Source organism: Herpailurus yagouaroundi, unplaced genomic scaffold (genome assembly GCF_014898765.1).
Source record: "Herpailurus yagouaroundi ecotype Mexico unplaced genomic scaffold, PumYag 28, whole genome shotgun sequence".
NCBI lineage: Eukaryota > Metazoa > Chordata > Mammalia > Carnivora > Felidae > Herpailurus > Herpailurus yagouaroundi.
Window position 1 is genome coordinate 4997102 of NW_024412376.1, and position 16363 is coordinate 5013464.

The window sequence follows — 16363 nt, forward strand, 5'->3', positions numbered from 1 at the left end:
TATGTACATCTTTGTACATGTACATGTACATGTACATCTATGTACATCTTTGTACATGTACATGTACATGTACATCTATGTACATCTTTGTACATACATCTGCATCCATTAATAAATAATGGATGCTTGGCCTCTTTCCATAACTTGGCTATTGTTCACAAATATATTCATATATATTACATATATATATTGTTCACATATATATGTATATATATATATACACATATATATATACACTCAGCCATAAAAAAGAATGAAATCTTGCCATTTGCAACCTGTAGATGGAGCTAGAGTGTATTATGCTAATCAAAATAAGTCAGAGAAAAATAAATCCCATATAATTTCACTCATATGTGAAATTTAAAAAACAAAAAACAAGAGATGACCATAGGGGAAAGGCAAACTATAAAAGAGACACTTAAGCATAGAGAACAAACTGAAGGTTGCTGGAGGGGAGCTGGGTAGGGGATGGGTTAGATGGGTGATGGGTATTTAAGGAGAGCACTTTTTGTGATGAGCACTGGGCATTATATAAGTGATGAATCACTAACTTCTACCCCTGAAACTAATATTACATTATATGTTAACTAACTAGAATTTAAATAATAATTTGAATCATTAAAACAAAATGAAAAAAGTTCCCAAAGGGCATTAGCTAGTAAATCAGATTAAATTATATTAAATATTTTATTAATTGGATATTGTGAACATCAAAATTAAATTGAAATAATATATTTCATTAATAAGTGGGAAATAAAGCATTATAAATTAATTTACAAAATAGCATATATAAAACAAGGTATATGAATACATACAAATATGCATGTACACATTAAAAACAGGATGTGTGCATATGATTTATCACCTGGTAATAAAACTATATGTGCTTTTTTATTATTTATTTATTTTGTCTATCTATTCTTTACAGTACGTTACTGATTTTTAAAAATTATTTAAAGACCTAAATATTTCCTTTTATGACATTATGACACTCACTGAGACACTTTACGCAAAAATATCAGTGATAATGGACAAATCTGATCTTTTAACTTTTTACTCATATGACTTTACTCAAACTGATTACATAAACAAAAATTTCCATAACTAAAAAAATATTCCTATGAATAAACCTCATTTTTGAAATACGAAACTTCCACTAGAGAACTCAAGCAATTGTACACATAATCTTATAAAAGATAATATTTAACAAGGATCTCCAATTGAGTAATAAAATAGCTTGTGTTAAAATGGAAACTTACTTAAGGAAAAGAGTTTACCACAATTTGGAGCAGATTCAGAAATTTCTATAGGTAGCTGTAATCCAACAGATTTAGTGTAGTAGAACCCTTCCATACATACATATCTGTACATTATTGCTAGAATTCTATAATGATTTGGAAATCAACATCATAGATATTGGTCCCCATATGTCAATGTAAAACCAATAGACAACATTTTTTTTTATGTCTTGCTATACAGAGATACATAATGTTAACAGAGGATAATACCTGTATTGCAACCAAGGGAAGTTTCTTTTTCATATTCCCTTTGAATTTAAACATAAGACAAAGATATGATGAAATATATCAGTAATACGCACCAAGGCTTTATCCATAATGATTTGAATTTTCAGAATTCTTTTCAATAGCTCAACATCTGATTTTTTCTGTGAAACAGAGGACATCAGTTAAATAAAACATTTTTTTAATTCTTATATTGTTTGTAATCATCATCTACATTTTATACAAATATGTATACATATATATATAGACATACATACACAAAGAGAGGTATAGATACATATAAATACAGATTCATCAAGATATAAATAATAGGAAAATAAAAGAATAAATGCCCACTGAATAAATAAGCAGGTGAGATTCCAAATACAAATTCTAGGAACAAATCAGAAGCTTTTACCTATATTCTTAATCACTAGAATCCTCAAAAAGTTACCAGAGAAACCATGTTTCTTTCCTCTTAAAACCTTCCTCCAAGACCCTCCCTCTGCAACCTTCAAACTAAATAAATCCCCATCAATTTTACACCAGATGTTTGCCTCTATTTTCTCATTATTTTTATTATCTATATTAACTTGTGGCTACACTCAATAGAATGCATCCATTTTTAGAATATATGAATTAGTACTAATGTAAATATCCACGTAATAATTTCCATAAGTAAGATAAAGAAAATTTCTATCATGTTCTTCAGTCAATTGCCCACATGGCTCAAGGCAAGCAATAATCTGATTTTCTCACCACAGGGTAGAGAATTTCATGTAACTGGAATCATATGATGTGTACTTTTATATCGGACTTCTTTCACTCAGAATTCACCCATGTTGTTGTGATTGTTAGTAATTCATCAGTTCTTATTACTAAGTAGTGCACCATTTTAGGAATACACCACAACTTTTTCATACATTTACCTGTTGATGATGTGAAAGGTGAAATAAAACGGAGTCACTTACATCAAGGGGTTTTAAAATGAAACTGGGAGGCCATTAAGGAGGTGGGCCTTATGTACCTCCTCACTGGATGGAACCACAAATTTCTGAGTTGGATCCAAACTTAAATATTCCAAGGAGTCTGCACAAACATCTGCAACTTGCTATAGTAACAAACTTTTGCTTAGTGACAGCCTTAGCAGCCAATTATGTTTAGCCAAGTTTAGTTTTCTGCCAACAACAGCCAAAATCTTTGTAAGCAACATATGCAAGCATCCCCTTTCATCTTTAAAATAAAACCTTCACTTTTGTTCCCTAGGGGACAATTGGATTGCTACCCAAATCTGTACTCACCAAATTGCATTTCTGAGACCCCAAATAAATGCTTTTATTTTATTTCAGCTCCTTTCTCAGTTGACAATGATCATTTGGATTATTTAGCCATTTTGGCTAATTTTTTTTATTTTTGTTAATGTTTATTTATTTTTGAGAGACAGAGTGTGAGTGGGGGAGGGGCAGAGAGAAAGAGAGAAAGACACAGAATCCGAAGCAGGCTCCAGGCTCTGAACTGTCAGCACAGAGCCTGACGTGGGGCTGGACTCACAAGCCATGAGATCATGACCTGAGCCGAAGTCGGATGCTCAACCTACTGAACAACCCAGGTGTCCCCCATTTTAGCTATTATAAGCAAAGCTGCTATGAATATCCATGCACAGATCTTTGTGCAGTTAGCTATATTCTTTCATTGTTCTTGGTAAATATCTGAAGATGGAATACTTGAGTTATGTGATAATTGTGAGTGTGTAAAGTAAATACAAAAGTGCCAGATTGCTTTCTAAAGTAGTTTGATCATTCTGCATTTTCACCCAGAATAAGAGTCCCAATTGCTCTTCATTTTTGCCTATATTTGATATTGTCTTTTCCATCATTTCCATTTATTGGTGCTTGCTGATATCTTATTGAGGTTTTAATTGGCAGTTCCCTGATGCTTAATGTGAAACAGCTTTTCACATGTTTATGGCTCATTAATTTGGTTTCTCCTAAGTTCCCTACTAGAAATTTTATGTTTTGATATTTAAGCCAATGCTCTAATTCAGTTTTTAAAATAAGAGTCAAGATTCATTTTATTCCATATGGATGTCCAGTCTTCTAGCAGCATTTAATGCAGACATTATTCTTTAACCTTTTAAAGTCCCCAGCACCTTTGTGGAAAATCAATCTGCCATTAGTATGTGGGTCTACTTCTGACCTATTCTGTTCCACTGATCTATATGTCTATGCTTACACCAATCACGGTATGTATCTCTATAGCAGGGGTCAGCAAACTATAACCCAAGGTATGGCCACCTGTTTTGTAAAAAATATCTTATTGGAATAAAGCCACACCCATTTGTTTATATGTTATTTATGCTGCTTTCATGCTACAAAGGTAGAGTGAGGTAGCTGCAATAGATCATATACCTCACAAGCCTAAAAAATATACTACCTAGCCCTTAAAAAAAAAAAAAACAGAGGTAATGTAAGTCCTCTATTTTGTTCTTATTTTTATTTATTTTTTAAATGTTTATTTATTTTTGGGAGACAGAGAGCAAGTGGGGGAGGGGCAAAGAGAGCTGTCAGCACAGAGCCTGAAGCCGGCTCCAACTCAAGAGCTGTGAGATCATGACCTGAGCCGATTTCAGACACTTAACCGACTGAGCCACCCAGATGGCCCTATTTTGTTCTTCTTTTTAAAACTGTGTGACTATTCTAGGATCTTTGCATGTCCTTATGAATTTGAGAACCGATTTTCACAAAAATGTTTTCTGGAATTTTGATTGGGATTACACTGAATCTACAGATCAATAAGGGGGAAATGAACATCTTAACAACATCAATATCTTTGTTTCCTGTGACTTTGCTAGACTCTCTTATATTCCTGATAGCTTTGGTAGAGTTTCTTTGTGATCTCCTATATACAGAGTTAGGTCACTAAAAACATAAGGTTATTTTTTACTTTAAAAAATGTATGCCATTTATTATTCTTTTGCTTATTGTATTATCCAGAAATTCCAGTAAAATGTTGACTGAAAGTAGAGAAGGCAGACATCCTTGAATTATTCCTAATCTTAGGGGCTGTTTAGTCAGTTCAGGCTGTAACAAATATACCACAGGCTAGGTGGCTTAAACAACAAACACATATTTCTCACAGTCCTAGAGGCTGGGAAGTTCAAGATCAAGGCACCAGCAGAGGTGGTATCTGGTGAGACCACTCTTCCTAGTTTGCAAATGGCCATCTTCCTTTTATATGCTCACACAACAGAACAGAGAGAGAGATCCATGTCTCTTAATTTTTAATAAAAGCATAAATCCCATCATGAGAGCCTTATACTCACCACCTAATTTGACCCCAATTATTTTTCAAAGGCCTCAACTTCCTAATACCATCTTACTGAGGGTTAGAGTTTTAACATATGAATTTCGGGATAGAGCATGCAGTCCATAAGAGCGGCAAAACATTCTATCACTTAGCATTCATTATGTTAGGTAGATACTTATAGATGTTCTTTATCAGGTCAAAGAAGTTTTCTATTCCTAGTTTTTATCATGAATTTCCAGTCTGAAGGCAGTTACCTGGACGATTCTGTGGGATGGTCCATCCTTTTGTCCTAGTCAGGACATCAACTGATTGGATGAGGTCCATCCAAATATGAAAGGCATTTCTGCTTTACTCAAAGTCTACTGATTTAGATGTTAATCCTATTCAAAAACACCCTCGCAGAAACACCCACAAAACTTGACCAACTATCTGATCAATATATCCCAGTCAAGTTGACACATAAAATTCACCATTACACATTCTTAGGTTTTTCTCTACCATTGTTTATATATAATTGCTTTCTATTCTCTTAAACCTGACTGTAATCTCACAGTGTCTATTCTCTTATTTGTTAGTCTTATTATCAATGTCTTTCATTTTTAAAATAGCTTTTTCTCTTACATTTATTTCCTGAGCACTTCCAAGGATCTTTTAAACAGACTATATAAAGGTAGGCCCTTAGCGTACTACAGACCATATCTCTGGGGTCATGGTCATATTATCTGGGTTTGAATTTTAATGCTACATGTTACCAGAGAATTTCCTAGGAAAATAATTTAAACTCTATAAATCTGTATCCTAATCTGAAAAAGGGGGTAACAGTACCAACTTTTAGAATTGTTGAAAAAATTGGAAAGATAGGATATATGTAAAGCTCTTAAAACAATATGTGGCACCTATGAGGCAGTACATGAATATAAACGAAGTTTTTTCATTCACTTTGGATTTTGTGTTTTTCCACCTTACATTTTATACTTCTATTTCATATGCTCCGTGTTTACTCCTTTCCAATTATTATTATTTTACAACATATGTAGTTCTTTCAAGTCAAACCATTCTTGAACAAAGGGTGGGGATTAGTGACTTTTATTACACTTTTGTTTTATTATAAGAAATGGCCAATTATCCAAGGATATTTGTTTCCTTCTCCAACAGAAGAGATGTCTATGAGACACCTGTCCAGGCCCAACTCTTGGGGTGGGGATGCATTCACACTTCACCCCTTACTCTTTTTTTTTTTTTTTTAATTTTTTTTTCCAATGTTTTATTTATTTTTGGGACAGAGAGAGACAGAGCATGAACGGGGGAGGGGCAGAGAGAGAGGGAGACACAGAATCGGAAACAGGCTCCAGGCTCCGAGCCATCAGCCCAGAGCCTGACGCGGGGCTCGAACTCACGGACCGCGAGATCATGACCTGGCTGAAGTCGGACGCTTAACCGACTGCGCCACCCAGGCGCCCCTCCCCTTACTCTTGACTAAATTCAAATAACCTAGTAGGGGACTCCTGAGCCAAAGCTAGGAAGGGAATCAACCGGAAAGTTTCATCCACTTTGGTATTTTCATGAGCAAGACATAAACCTGTTAAGCCACTGAGAGTTAGGAATTGTTTGTTTCAAAATCTAGTGACATTTGACCTAATAGTGATTCTCATGAAAAATACCGATTGAGGACAGCTGCTTACACAATTCTTCCATGTTTTCATCTGGTTGAAAGTTCATGATATTTGGCAACTATTGTTTGTGAATTTGGTTGTGATTGCTTTTGGTTACTATCTTCAATCAGGATGAGATTAGGGTCTCTTTGTTTCTGCTTAATTATTTGTTTCATTTTGGGGGTAAGAACATGTCACATTAGGAGGAAAAGAAATAGTTTCAATCAAAAAATTTCAGTTATGTAGTTCTGGGTTGGTACAGAATTACAGACTGGAAATTACTTTGCCTCACTTTAAGTAATTGTGGTATTGTCTTTCAACTTCCAGTATTGCTGCTAGGAAATTTCAGGCTATTCTGCATCTTGACTATATAAGAAACCCGATTTTTTAAATATCAGAACAGAAACTCACCTTAAATAATTCTGAGAATTTTTCTTGGATTATTTATGATTTATTCAACTCTTTATTTCCTCTCTTTATTCATACTGGGACTCCTATTGTGTCACCCAAATTCTTATTTTATTTTAATTTCTTATCTTTCAAATTTCCCTGTCATTTGTCTTTATACTTTACTTTTTGTGTGATTTCTAAAATTTTATTTTGTGAACTTCCTATTGAGGTTTCTCTTTTTTTTCATTTTTATTATCATAATTTTAAATTTCTAAGAACAATTACAGGCTGAATGTAATTTTTTAAATAGCACTCTATTCTTAAATTTATAGATGAAATATTTTCCCTTATTCCTCTGAGGATATTGCCATTTTGTTTTCTTCACCCTCTGTATTCTTTGATACCTCAAGCTTTAAAAATTTGTTTTTTCATGTCTCTATCTTCCATATTAAATTGTTTCATCATATGTCTAGGGCCCCTTCATTTATTAGCAATTGAGTATTTAAGTTTATTCCCACATCCCTATGACCATAAATGGAATTTACAGGCTATTTTTTTCAGAGAAAGCAATGTGTCTGGGTTGTTGGCAGGGAAAACCCTGTCGATATGATTAGTTTTGATTCTTTTGGCTAGTTTAATTCCTTCCTGAAGAGGGGTCTTCCAATACAATTCTTAGAATGTGTAAGCCTGGTTCCCAATATCCAATGTGCCAAGTTTAATTTAAACACACCAGTTTCAGTATGATATTCCTCTTCCACCTGGAAATACAATAGAACATCTGTGTGTGGTGTCCCCATTTCAGAGACTCCCCAAAGAAAACAGCTTTCAAGTATGTCAGTCTCCAGTTGATTAGTACAGGAAGCCAAGGTTGCTAAATACTTATACAACTTATTTTCAACGAATTATCTTCTTGGGCCCACCTTTAAAATCACTTCCTACGGCAACTGGTCAGGCAATTCCAAAAACATTTGAATAGTACTGCAGTACATGTCAAGTTTCCAATAGCCTATCCCAATTACCCAGTTTAGAATTCAAATTTGGGGCACTAAATCAGCTATCTCCAACGTCCATTGTTATTACTCCTCTCCTGTTTTCTTGTGTTTGTATGTTTATGCTGGTTTAAAACTTCCTTTTCATTTCAGTGGGTTTTTAAAAAGGGGCAGGGGGGTAAAGACATGTGTTTAATATTCTTTTAATAGATAAAACCTTTATAGTATATTGTTTGGTTTCTCTTCTACTTTTCAACTCTGGATTATAATGAAGGTATTTACCTTGTTTATAAGTGTATCTGTGTTTACTTTCATGAATGTTAAAATATACTTAAAATAGAAACTTTTATGTTATTTTTTTCTGTTGCTTTGACTGAAGATATTCACTTTCTTTTTTTGTGCTCATAAAAGCATTAGTCATGTGAAAACATGTTTACTAAACCTATAGATTTAAGTGTATCAAATTCAGGATGAAAAGCAATTGTCAAGTTACTTCATAAAAGATATAAAATTCCCAAATACATACAAATATTGATCTCCAGTCCTGAAATGACATCCCTGGTTTCTTCTTAGGTTCTGAAATGTTTATCTCTATTTTACTTCATTATTACATTTTGTTTGTACCCAAACTTTCCATAATTACTTCCAATTACCTTTCCCCACAACATTAGAAAATATGGTGATCAAATAATAGTAGTAGTGATTTTTACTGGGATTTTACTTGTCTACATACTATGCTAAGGAATTTCTATCTATAAATGTACTTAATCTTTGAAATAATTGTATGAGTTAGATATTATTTTTATTATCAGTTTTTTACAGATAAGGAATTTAAACATAGATTATGTTACTCGCCAAAGTTTTTGTGGCTAAAATGGACAGACTTGTAATTCAAATCAAGGCAATGGAAGGTATATTATCTCTATCTTATCTAATCTCTGTCTTATTGCTGATTCACTGGAGTGGGTCTTTTTCCAAACTTATGTCCATCTCTTAGGGTCTTCCTCTGCCACAGAAGAGTATTCATGGAATCCTTTAAAGTTTTTCAATTTACTTATGTGATAGTACTCTATTTCAGTGGCAAAAATTGTCTTCAATTGTATTCAGTGTTGTATTAAAACATGCAGATGGTTTCCAGAGCTGGCATAAAGTTGGGGGTCATCCCTATATATGATTATATTTTATAATTTTATGAGCTGTATATGCACCAATATCTTTGACAAAATAAATACATGCAAATTAAAGCAACAATGAGATGGAGTTCATCATAAATTCAGTTTAAGTACCACTCATTACTATTTTGTTTTGCTTCTCTTTACATTTATTTTTGAGAAACAGAGTGAGACAAAGCATGAGCGGGGGAGAGGCAGAGAGAGAAGGAGACACAGAATCTGAAACAGGCTCCAGGCTCTGAGCAAGCAGTCGGCACAGAGCCTGATGTGGGGCTCGAACCCACAAACTGAGATCATGACCTGAGCCGAAGTCAGACGCTCAACCAACTGAGCCACCCTGGCGTCCCTGCTTCTCTTTAATGTGATATCCAATCATGATGACAATATATAGACAGGGATTCATATATATCCATACATATGGACATATATATATATATATATATATATATATACACACACATGTATGTATAGATAAGATAGATAGATAGATAGATAGATAGATATCACAAAGCCAGGTGACTGGATGGCTCAGTCGGTTAAACATCCAACTCTTGATTTTAGCTCAGGTCATGATCTTACAGTTCCTTAGATTGAGCCCTGCATTGGGGTTGTGCTGACAATGCGAAGCCTGCTTAGGATTCTCTCTTTCCTCTATCTTTGCCCTTCCCCCCTGCTTGTGCATGAGCACTCTCTCTCAAAATAAATAAATAAACATTAAAAAAAATAAAAACACAAAATATGACATAATTTTGTAACATATTTAAGTACAAAAGGGTACACATCAAAATGATTGCAGTGGATTCCACAATTTCATTTACCTCTAGAAAATGGCATATGATTCATTCTTATTTTCCTTACATATGTGTCTATTTAATATTTTAATAGATGTTAACCAATATATTTAATTTAAAGTAATAACAAGTGTAATATAATTTACCGATAAGTAAAAATTTGCATTATCCTTTTAACAACAAAAAGGAAATTTACTCCACTTTGAAATTTCCTTTTTCCTATTAAAAGATAATACGCATTTTAAAATATCCTGTTTGTTGGGGCGCCTGGGTGGCGCAGTCAGTTAAGCGTCCGACTTCAGCCAGGTCACGATTTCGCGGTCCATGAGTTCGAGCCCCGCGTCGGACTCTGGGCTGATGGCTCAGAGCCTGGAGCCTGTTTCCGATTCTGTGTCTCTCTCTCTGCCCCTCCCCCGTTCATGCTCTGTCTCTCTCTGTCCCAAAAATAAATAAACGTTAAAAAAAAAAATTTAAAAAAAAATATCCTGTTTGCTATTAAAAGGATAATGCATACTTTTACTTATCATTAAATTATGTTACCTTTAAGAGGCACATGCACCCCAACGTTTATAGCAGTGCTATCAACAATAGCCAACTAATGGAAAAAGTTCAAACGCCCTTCAACTGATGAATGGATAAAGTTGTGGTGTATATATACAATCGAATACTAGTGAGTGATCAAAAAGAAGGAAATCTTGCCATTTGCAACAACGTGGATGGAACTAGAGTGAGTGTACCATGCTAAGCAAAATATGTCAGTCAGAGAAAGACAAATATCATATGATTTCACTCATGTGGAATTTAAGAAACACAACAGATGAACATAGGGGAAGGAAATGAAAAATAAGATAAAAACAGAGAGGGAGGCAAACCATAAGAAACTCTTAAAAACAGAAAACAAACTGAGGGTTGCTGGCGGGGTGTTGGGTAGGGGGAGGGGCTAAATGGGTGATGGACATTAAGGAGGGCACTTGTTGGGATGAACACTGGGTGTTATATATAAGTGATGAACCACTGGCTTCTACCCCTGAAACCAATACTACACTATATGTTAATTAACTTGAATTTAAATAAATTTTTAAAAAATCCATATACTTATAGATCTACCTTTATAATTAGATATATTAAAAGAATTGGAACAAATACTCCAATACTCCAAAAGCACTATCTCTCTATAGACAATGAGATTTAGGACAATTTCTTGCCCCTTTTCCACTTTTAAATTTTCTATCAAAATAATACTTTGCTACAAAGAAAAAATGTATTGGCAAGGAAAATTCTGAGAAAGAAATAATCAGCAAATTTGTGTAACATTATATTAGTAGAATGTTAATTCAATAACAATGCAAATATGTATATATGCATCAATATACTTGCAATTAGGAAAATGTGAGAATTTTTATTGTTTAATTATGTGTGTTTATATCTATTACATTTTCTATATATCATGTCTAAATATAAAAATATATTTAAAAATTTTTTTTACGTTTATTCTTTTTTTTTTTTTTTGAGAGACAGAGAGTGAGCAGGGGAGGGGCAGAGAGAGGGGGAGACACAATCTGAAGCAGGCTCCAGGCTCTGAGCTGGCAGCATAGAGCCTGATGCGGGGCTCAAACTTATGGATGGTGAGCTCATGACCTGAGCAGAAGTCTGACACCCAACCAACTGAGCTACCCAGGCACCCCCAAAATATATTTAAAATAAATATCTTACAATTGAAAATTTTAATATAATCAATATCAGTTTAAATCTGTTTTCCAAATGTAACACATTCCAATGTGAATAAATTTATCAAAGATAACACAAGTGAAGATCACATTTAAGTGGTTACTTACTTCTGATTTCACAAGTATCCGGTAGGACTGATCTACCACTTGGGTCGTGGGATAATTTTCTTGTAAGGGCAAAAACTCAGTTTTATTATTCTTTATTTGATAAAGCATATGCTCATATGCAGCTGCAGATTCCAATGGTTCAATGCCATAACTGACGTTCTCCAACTGCAATAATCCCCTAAATATTTAAACACATAAAAAAGAAATAAAAAGATAATTAATATAGAGTACCCACTGAGAAATGTAAATCACCATTAAATAAAAAATTTTATAGAAATTTAACAGTGGTGCTTGTGGTCTAATATCTAAGAATCATCTCTTTGTACTTTGATAAACTTTCAAACACAATTTTATAGCTTCTCTCTATTATGCCATTTGGAGTCATTGTGGTTCTAGTGTGACTAAGAAATTTGAATATTCTTCAAACTAGTTAGTGGAAGCTATTTCTGCATAAGTATTATGACTGCATGCCTGGGACAGTGATTAAAAAAGAGAAGGAGGAAAAGAAAGTATATGGGAAGAAACACAATCAAAATCTCTATTTTCTTTGTCTTCATTCTATCCTTCAAGATGTTTCTGAAAATTAAAAGATCACACAAGATTTTGGGGACGGCTGGGTGGCTCAGTTAACTGTCCAACTTCAGCTGAAGTCATGATCTTGCAGTTCATGGGTTCAAGCCCCACTTCAGGCTCTGTGCTGACAGCTCTGAGCCTGGACTGCTTCAGATTCTATATCTCTCTCTCTGTCTGCCCCTCCCCCATTCACACTCTGTCTCTATCTTTGTCTCTGTCTCTCAAAAATAAATAAACTTAAAAAAAATTTTTTTAAAGACCACACAAGATTTTCAATCATGTTCATCTCTAGAAAATGCCATTACCTGAGTCCAGAACAAGTGCTAAGTGTCACAACTGATTTTGGAACCTCTGCAGCATATCCTTGATAAAGGCAATGGCCCTAAAGAGGAGTGTATGAAGATACATTCATGAATAATTGGGCTTGTTAAGTTTTTATTTAAATTCAGTTGGTTAACACACAGTATAATATTAGATTCAGGTGCACAACACAGTGTCAATACTTCTATACAACATCCAGCGCTCATCACAACAAGTGCATGAATGATTTGTAAATAAAGTTTTTGGTTTATCCTTACTTCCTAAACATCATCAAACATTCAGATGTATCCATTACCATATTATCCACCAGATATTGCATTACTTGCAATCTCTTCCTCTTAACACTTTTTGATTAAGAATAATCATGACTCTTATCCTTCCCTAGATAATCCTTGCTATAATTCTAAATTTTTTTCAACTTCCTTTACTGCATCTTTTCTTTCTAAGCCACATTTCTTGAATGTATGTATAGTTTATAACTACTAACTTTATGTATCTCACAGTAGTAATTTGACTTCAAATCTGAACATTTCACTTATTTTTTAAGTTACCCAAAAGTATCTTAAATGATATTTCTTTTTTTTTAAATTTCTCTGTAATATCTCACCATGTTTATCATCTTATTCCAAGCTCTCCTCTCCATGGACTTTCACAGCATTAGTCTTCCCAGGTTCTCCCCTAATACTCTCTTTCAGTGAATATTCCCATCTCTCCACTTAAAATTCTAGTGATTGTACAGTCAGTTATGTTCCTTTGCTAATGCTATGCTATTATGATTCACATTCTTTCCTATGAATTTGTTTATATGTTGTTATTATACATTATTAGCTGCCATACATATTATTTCCATTTGTTCCAGATAGGAACTTTCCTCACTGAGAGGCAGTGGCACAGGTAATACCTCTTACCACCACAGGCTGCAATAGCAGAGGTCCAGTAGAGCTAGAAGAACAAAGCACAACAGAATAACTTTAAAACCTACAAGAAAGCTAAATTATCATTCAAACAACACACTCTAAATCTAAACTTAAACTGGGTGACTGCCTTCAAAAACAGAAGACTTAAATACCAAGGACACAAGCAAAAATCACCCACTATATCAAGAACTGAAGAAAAAAAAGAGAGAGAAAACAACCAACCGATGCCAATATTGATATGAGACACATGTTGGAACTAGCAGATAAGATTTTAAACCAGCCATGGAGAACTGTTTCAGTGAACAATTACAAATTATCTTGAAAGAAATTACAGAATAGAAATAAAAGCCACAAAGAAAGCAAATAAATTATTACGATAGGCTCAAAAGTAAAGTGGAGATGACAAGAGTTAGAATCTCTGAACTTGAGGACAGATCAGTGGAATTTATCCAATATATGAAACAGAAAAATGAGCTAAGAAAATCCTAGAGCCTCAAATAAGCTGTGGAACAATAGCAGATCTAAAATATATATCAGAATCCAAGAAAGAAAACAGAAAGAACGTGGAGTTGAAAAGTACTCAGAGAAATAAAGGCTGAAATTCTGGTCAGGAAGATAGAGTAGGAAGCCCTGGACCCCCTACCATAGAACAAATACACCAATTTAGCAGTAATACATGGGCAAATTCTCTTTATGATTAATCAAAAACTAATTGAAAGGCTTCTGCACCACTCCAGGAGAATGCAAAATCAGACTCATTAAAGCCAATATGGAGATTTGGTATACCTTACATCAGGGACACTGTCCAGGGCACTGCCATATGATCACAAAGAGACCCTTTGTTTCCCAGCTTGACCAGGGAAGGAAAGGGATTTTTCACATATCAGGTGCCCCAATTTTTCTGAAGGGGCTACCAAAAGAACTGTGTCACCAGTCTTGGAGCCCTGATGAGTTCAGCACAGCTAGCAACCCAGGCAAAAATAAGGGTGGTGACTTGGACTAGTTACACATAATTGATCTGCAACACAGAGTAATTGATCAGCACAGAGTAAGTTAATGAAAATTCTAGCTTTCTGCCTTTCACTAGAGAAGGAAAAAGTTTATTCATGCATGCAGTGCCCCACTCCACCAAAACTGCTCATAGAATTAGCATCTGTCTCACCAATCCTGGAGCACTGATAGAACTGGTACAATCTAGTTGCCTCTACAATCTAGAGACCAGAGATAGCAGCTTGGAATGGTAGATACCTTTGATCCTCCTTCCTAACCAGCACAGAGACAGCAGGACAAAAACAGGTGCCTGCTTCTACCTGAAGAAATAAAAAGTTAGTAGAGGCCCCCAAAATCAATGGCAAGGCTGATTTGGGGAGTCCACATCTGCATAAGGCCAGTTGGTGAAGACTGGGAGAGGTGACTGCTTTGACTATGAGCCAACAACCCAAACAGTGAGTCAAGTAAAATGAAGAATCAGGAAAAAAATGTTTCAAACAAGGAACAAGATAAATCTCCAGAAATTGACCCTATTGAAATGAATGTAAATGATTAACATTAGAGAGAAGTTAAAATGAACTCTCAGACACAAACTTCCAGCTACAAAATAATAAGTAATTATTTTAAGTTAATTATTCTATATTATACTATATTGTCTATTTGAAAGTTGCTAAGAGAATAGATCTTAAAATCCAGTAACTGTATGGTGATGGATGTTAACTAGAATAACTGTGGTAATGATTTGACAACATATACAAATACTGAATCATGTTGAACATCTGAACCTGATATAATGTTAATGCCAATTATACCTCAATAAAAAAATAACCCTCATACAGATACACACTGAGGTCAAGAGAACAATGCATGAACAAAGTAAGAATTTTTTTTCTTTTTGTTTTTAATATAATTTATTGTCAAATTGGCTAACATACAGTGTGTAAAGTATGCTCTTGGCTTTTTGGGGTAGACTCCCATGGTTCATCACTTACATACAGCACCCAGTGCTCATCCCAACAAGTGCCCTCCTCAATGCCCATCACCCAGTTTCCCCTCTCCCCCACCCCCCAATTAACCCTCAGTGTGTTCTCAGTGTTTAAGAGTCTCTATGGTTTGTAACTGTTTTTCCCCTTCTCTTCCCCCATGGTCCTCTGTTAAGTTTCTCAAGATCCACATTATGAGGTAAAACATGATATCTGTCCTTCTCTGACTGACTTATTTCACTCAGCATAATACCTTTCAACTCCATCCACATTGCTGCAAATGGCAGGATTTCATTCTTTCTCATTGCCAAGTAGTATTCCATTGTATATATGAACCACATCTTCTTTATCTATTCATCAGTTGATGGACATTTAGGCTCTTTCCATAATTTGGCTATTGTTGAAAGTGCTGCTATAAACATTAGGGTACACGTGCCTCTACGAATCAACACTCCTGTATCCCTTGCATAAATGCCTAGTAGTGCTATTCCTGGATCATAGGGCAGTTATATTTTTAATTTTTTGAGGAACCTCCTCACTGTTTTCCAGTGCAGCTTCACCAGTTTACATTCCCACCAACAGTGCAAGAGGGTTCCAGTTTCTCCACATCCTCACCAGCATCTGTTGTTTCCTGAGTTGTTCATTTTAGCCACTCTTCCCAGTGTGAGGTGGCATCTCAGTGTGGTTTTGATTTGTATTTCCCTGATAATGAGTGACAAACAAATTAATAATTTAAAAAAGAGATAGGAAAATTCACTAGAAAGTTTCAACAGCAGACTAGATCAAGCATAAGAAAAATATCAACTTAAAGACAGGTCTGAGTAGCAAACAGACTAACTTACTGGGGTATTATCAAAGCCTAACTGACCTGGGGAAGAGAAATACCCAACTCCAGCCCACTTGGGCCATTCTGCCCCACCTAAGGAGGAAGAAAAAGAAAAA

At 34.7% G+C, this 16363-nt stretch overlaps 1 protein-coding gene across 1 annotated transcript in view; it reads right to left on the reverse strand.

The window, feature by feature from the left end:
* Nucleotides 1-16363, reverse strand: part of LOC121039933 (A disintegrin and metallopeptidase domain 3-like) — a 143698-nt gene that overhangs the window by 87350 nt on the left and 39985 nt on the right. The window contains exons 4-6 of the mRNA XM_040490388.1: nt 12516-12592; nt 11638-11815; nt 1601-1666 (exon numbers count right to left, since the gene is read on the reverse strand). Coding sequence (XP_040346322.1) covers nt 1601-1666; nt 11638-11815; nt 12516-12592 — 321 coding nt within the window. The remainder of the gene's footprint in view (nt 1-1600; nt 1667-11637; nt 11816-12515; nt 12593-16363) is intronic.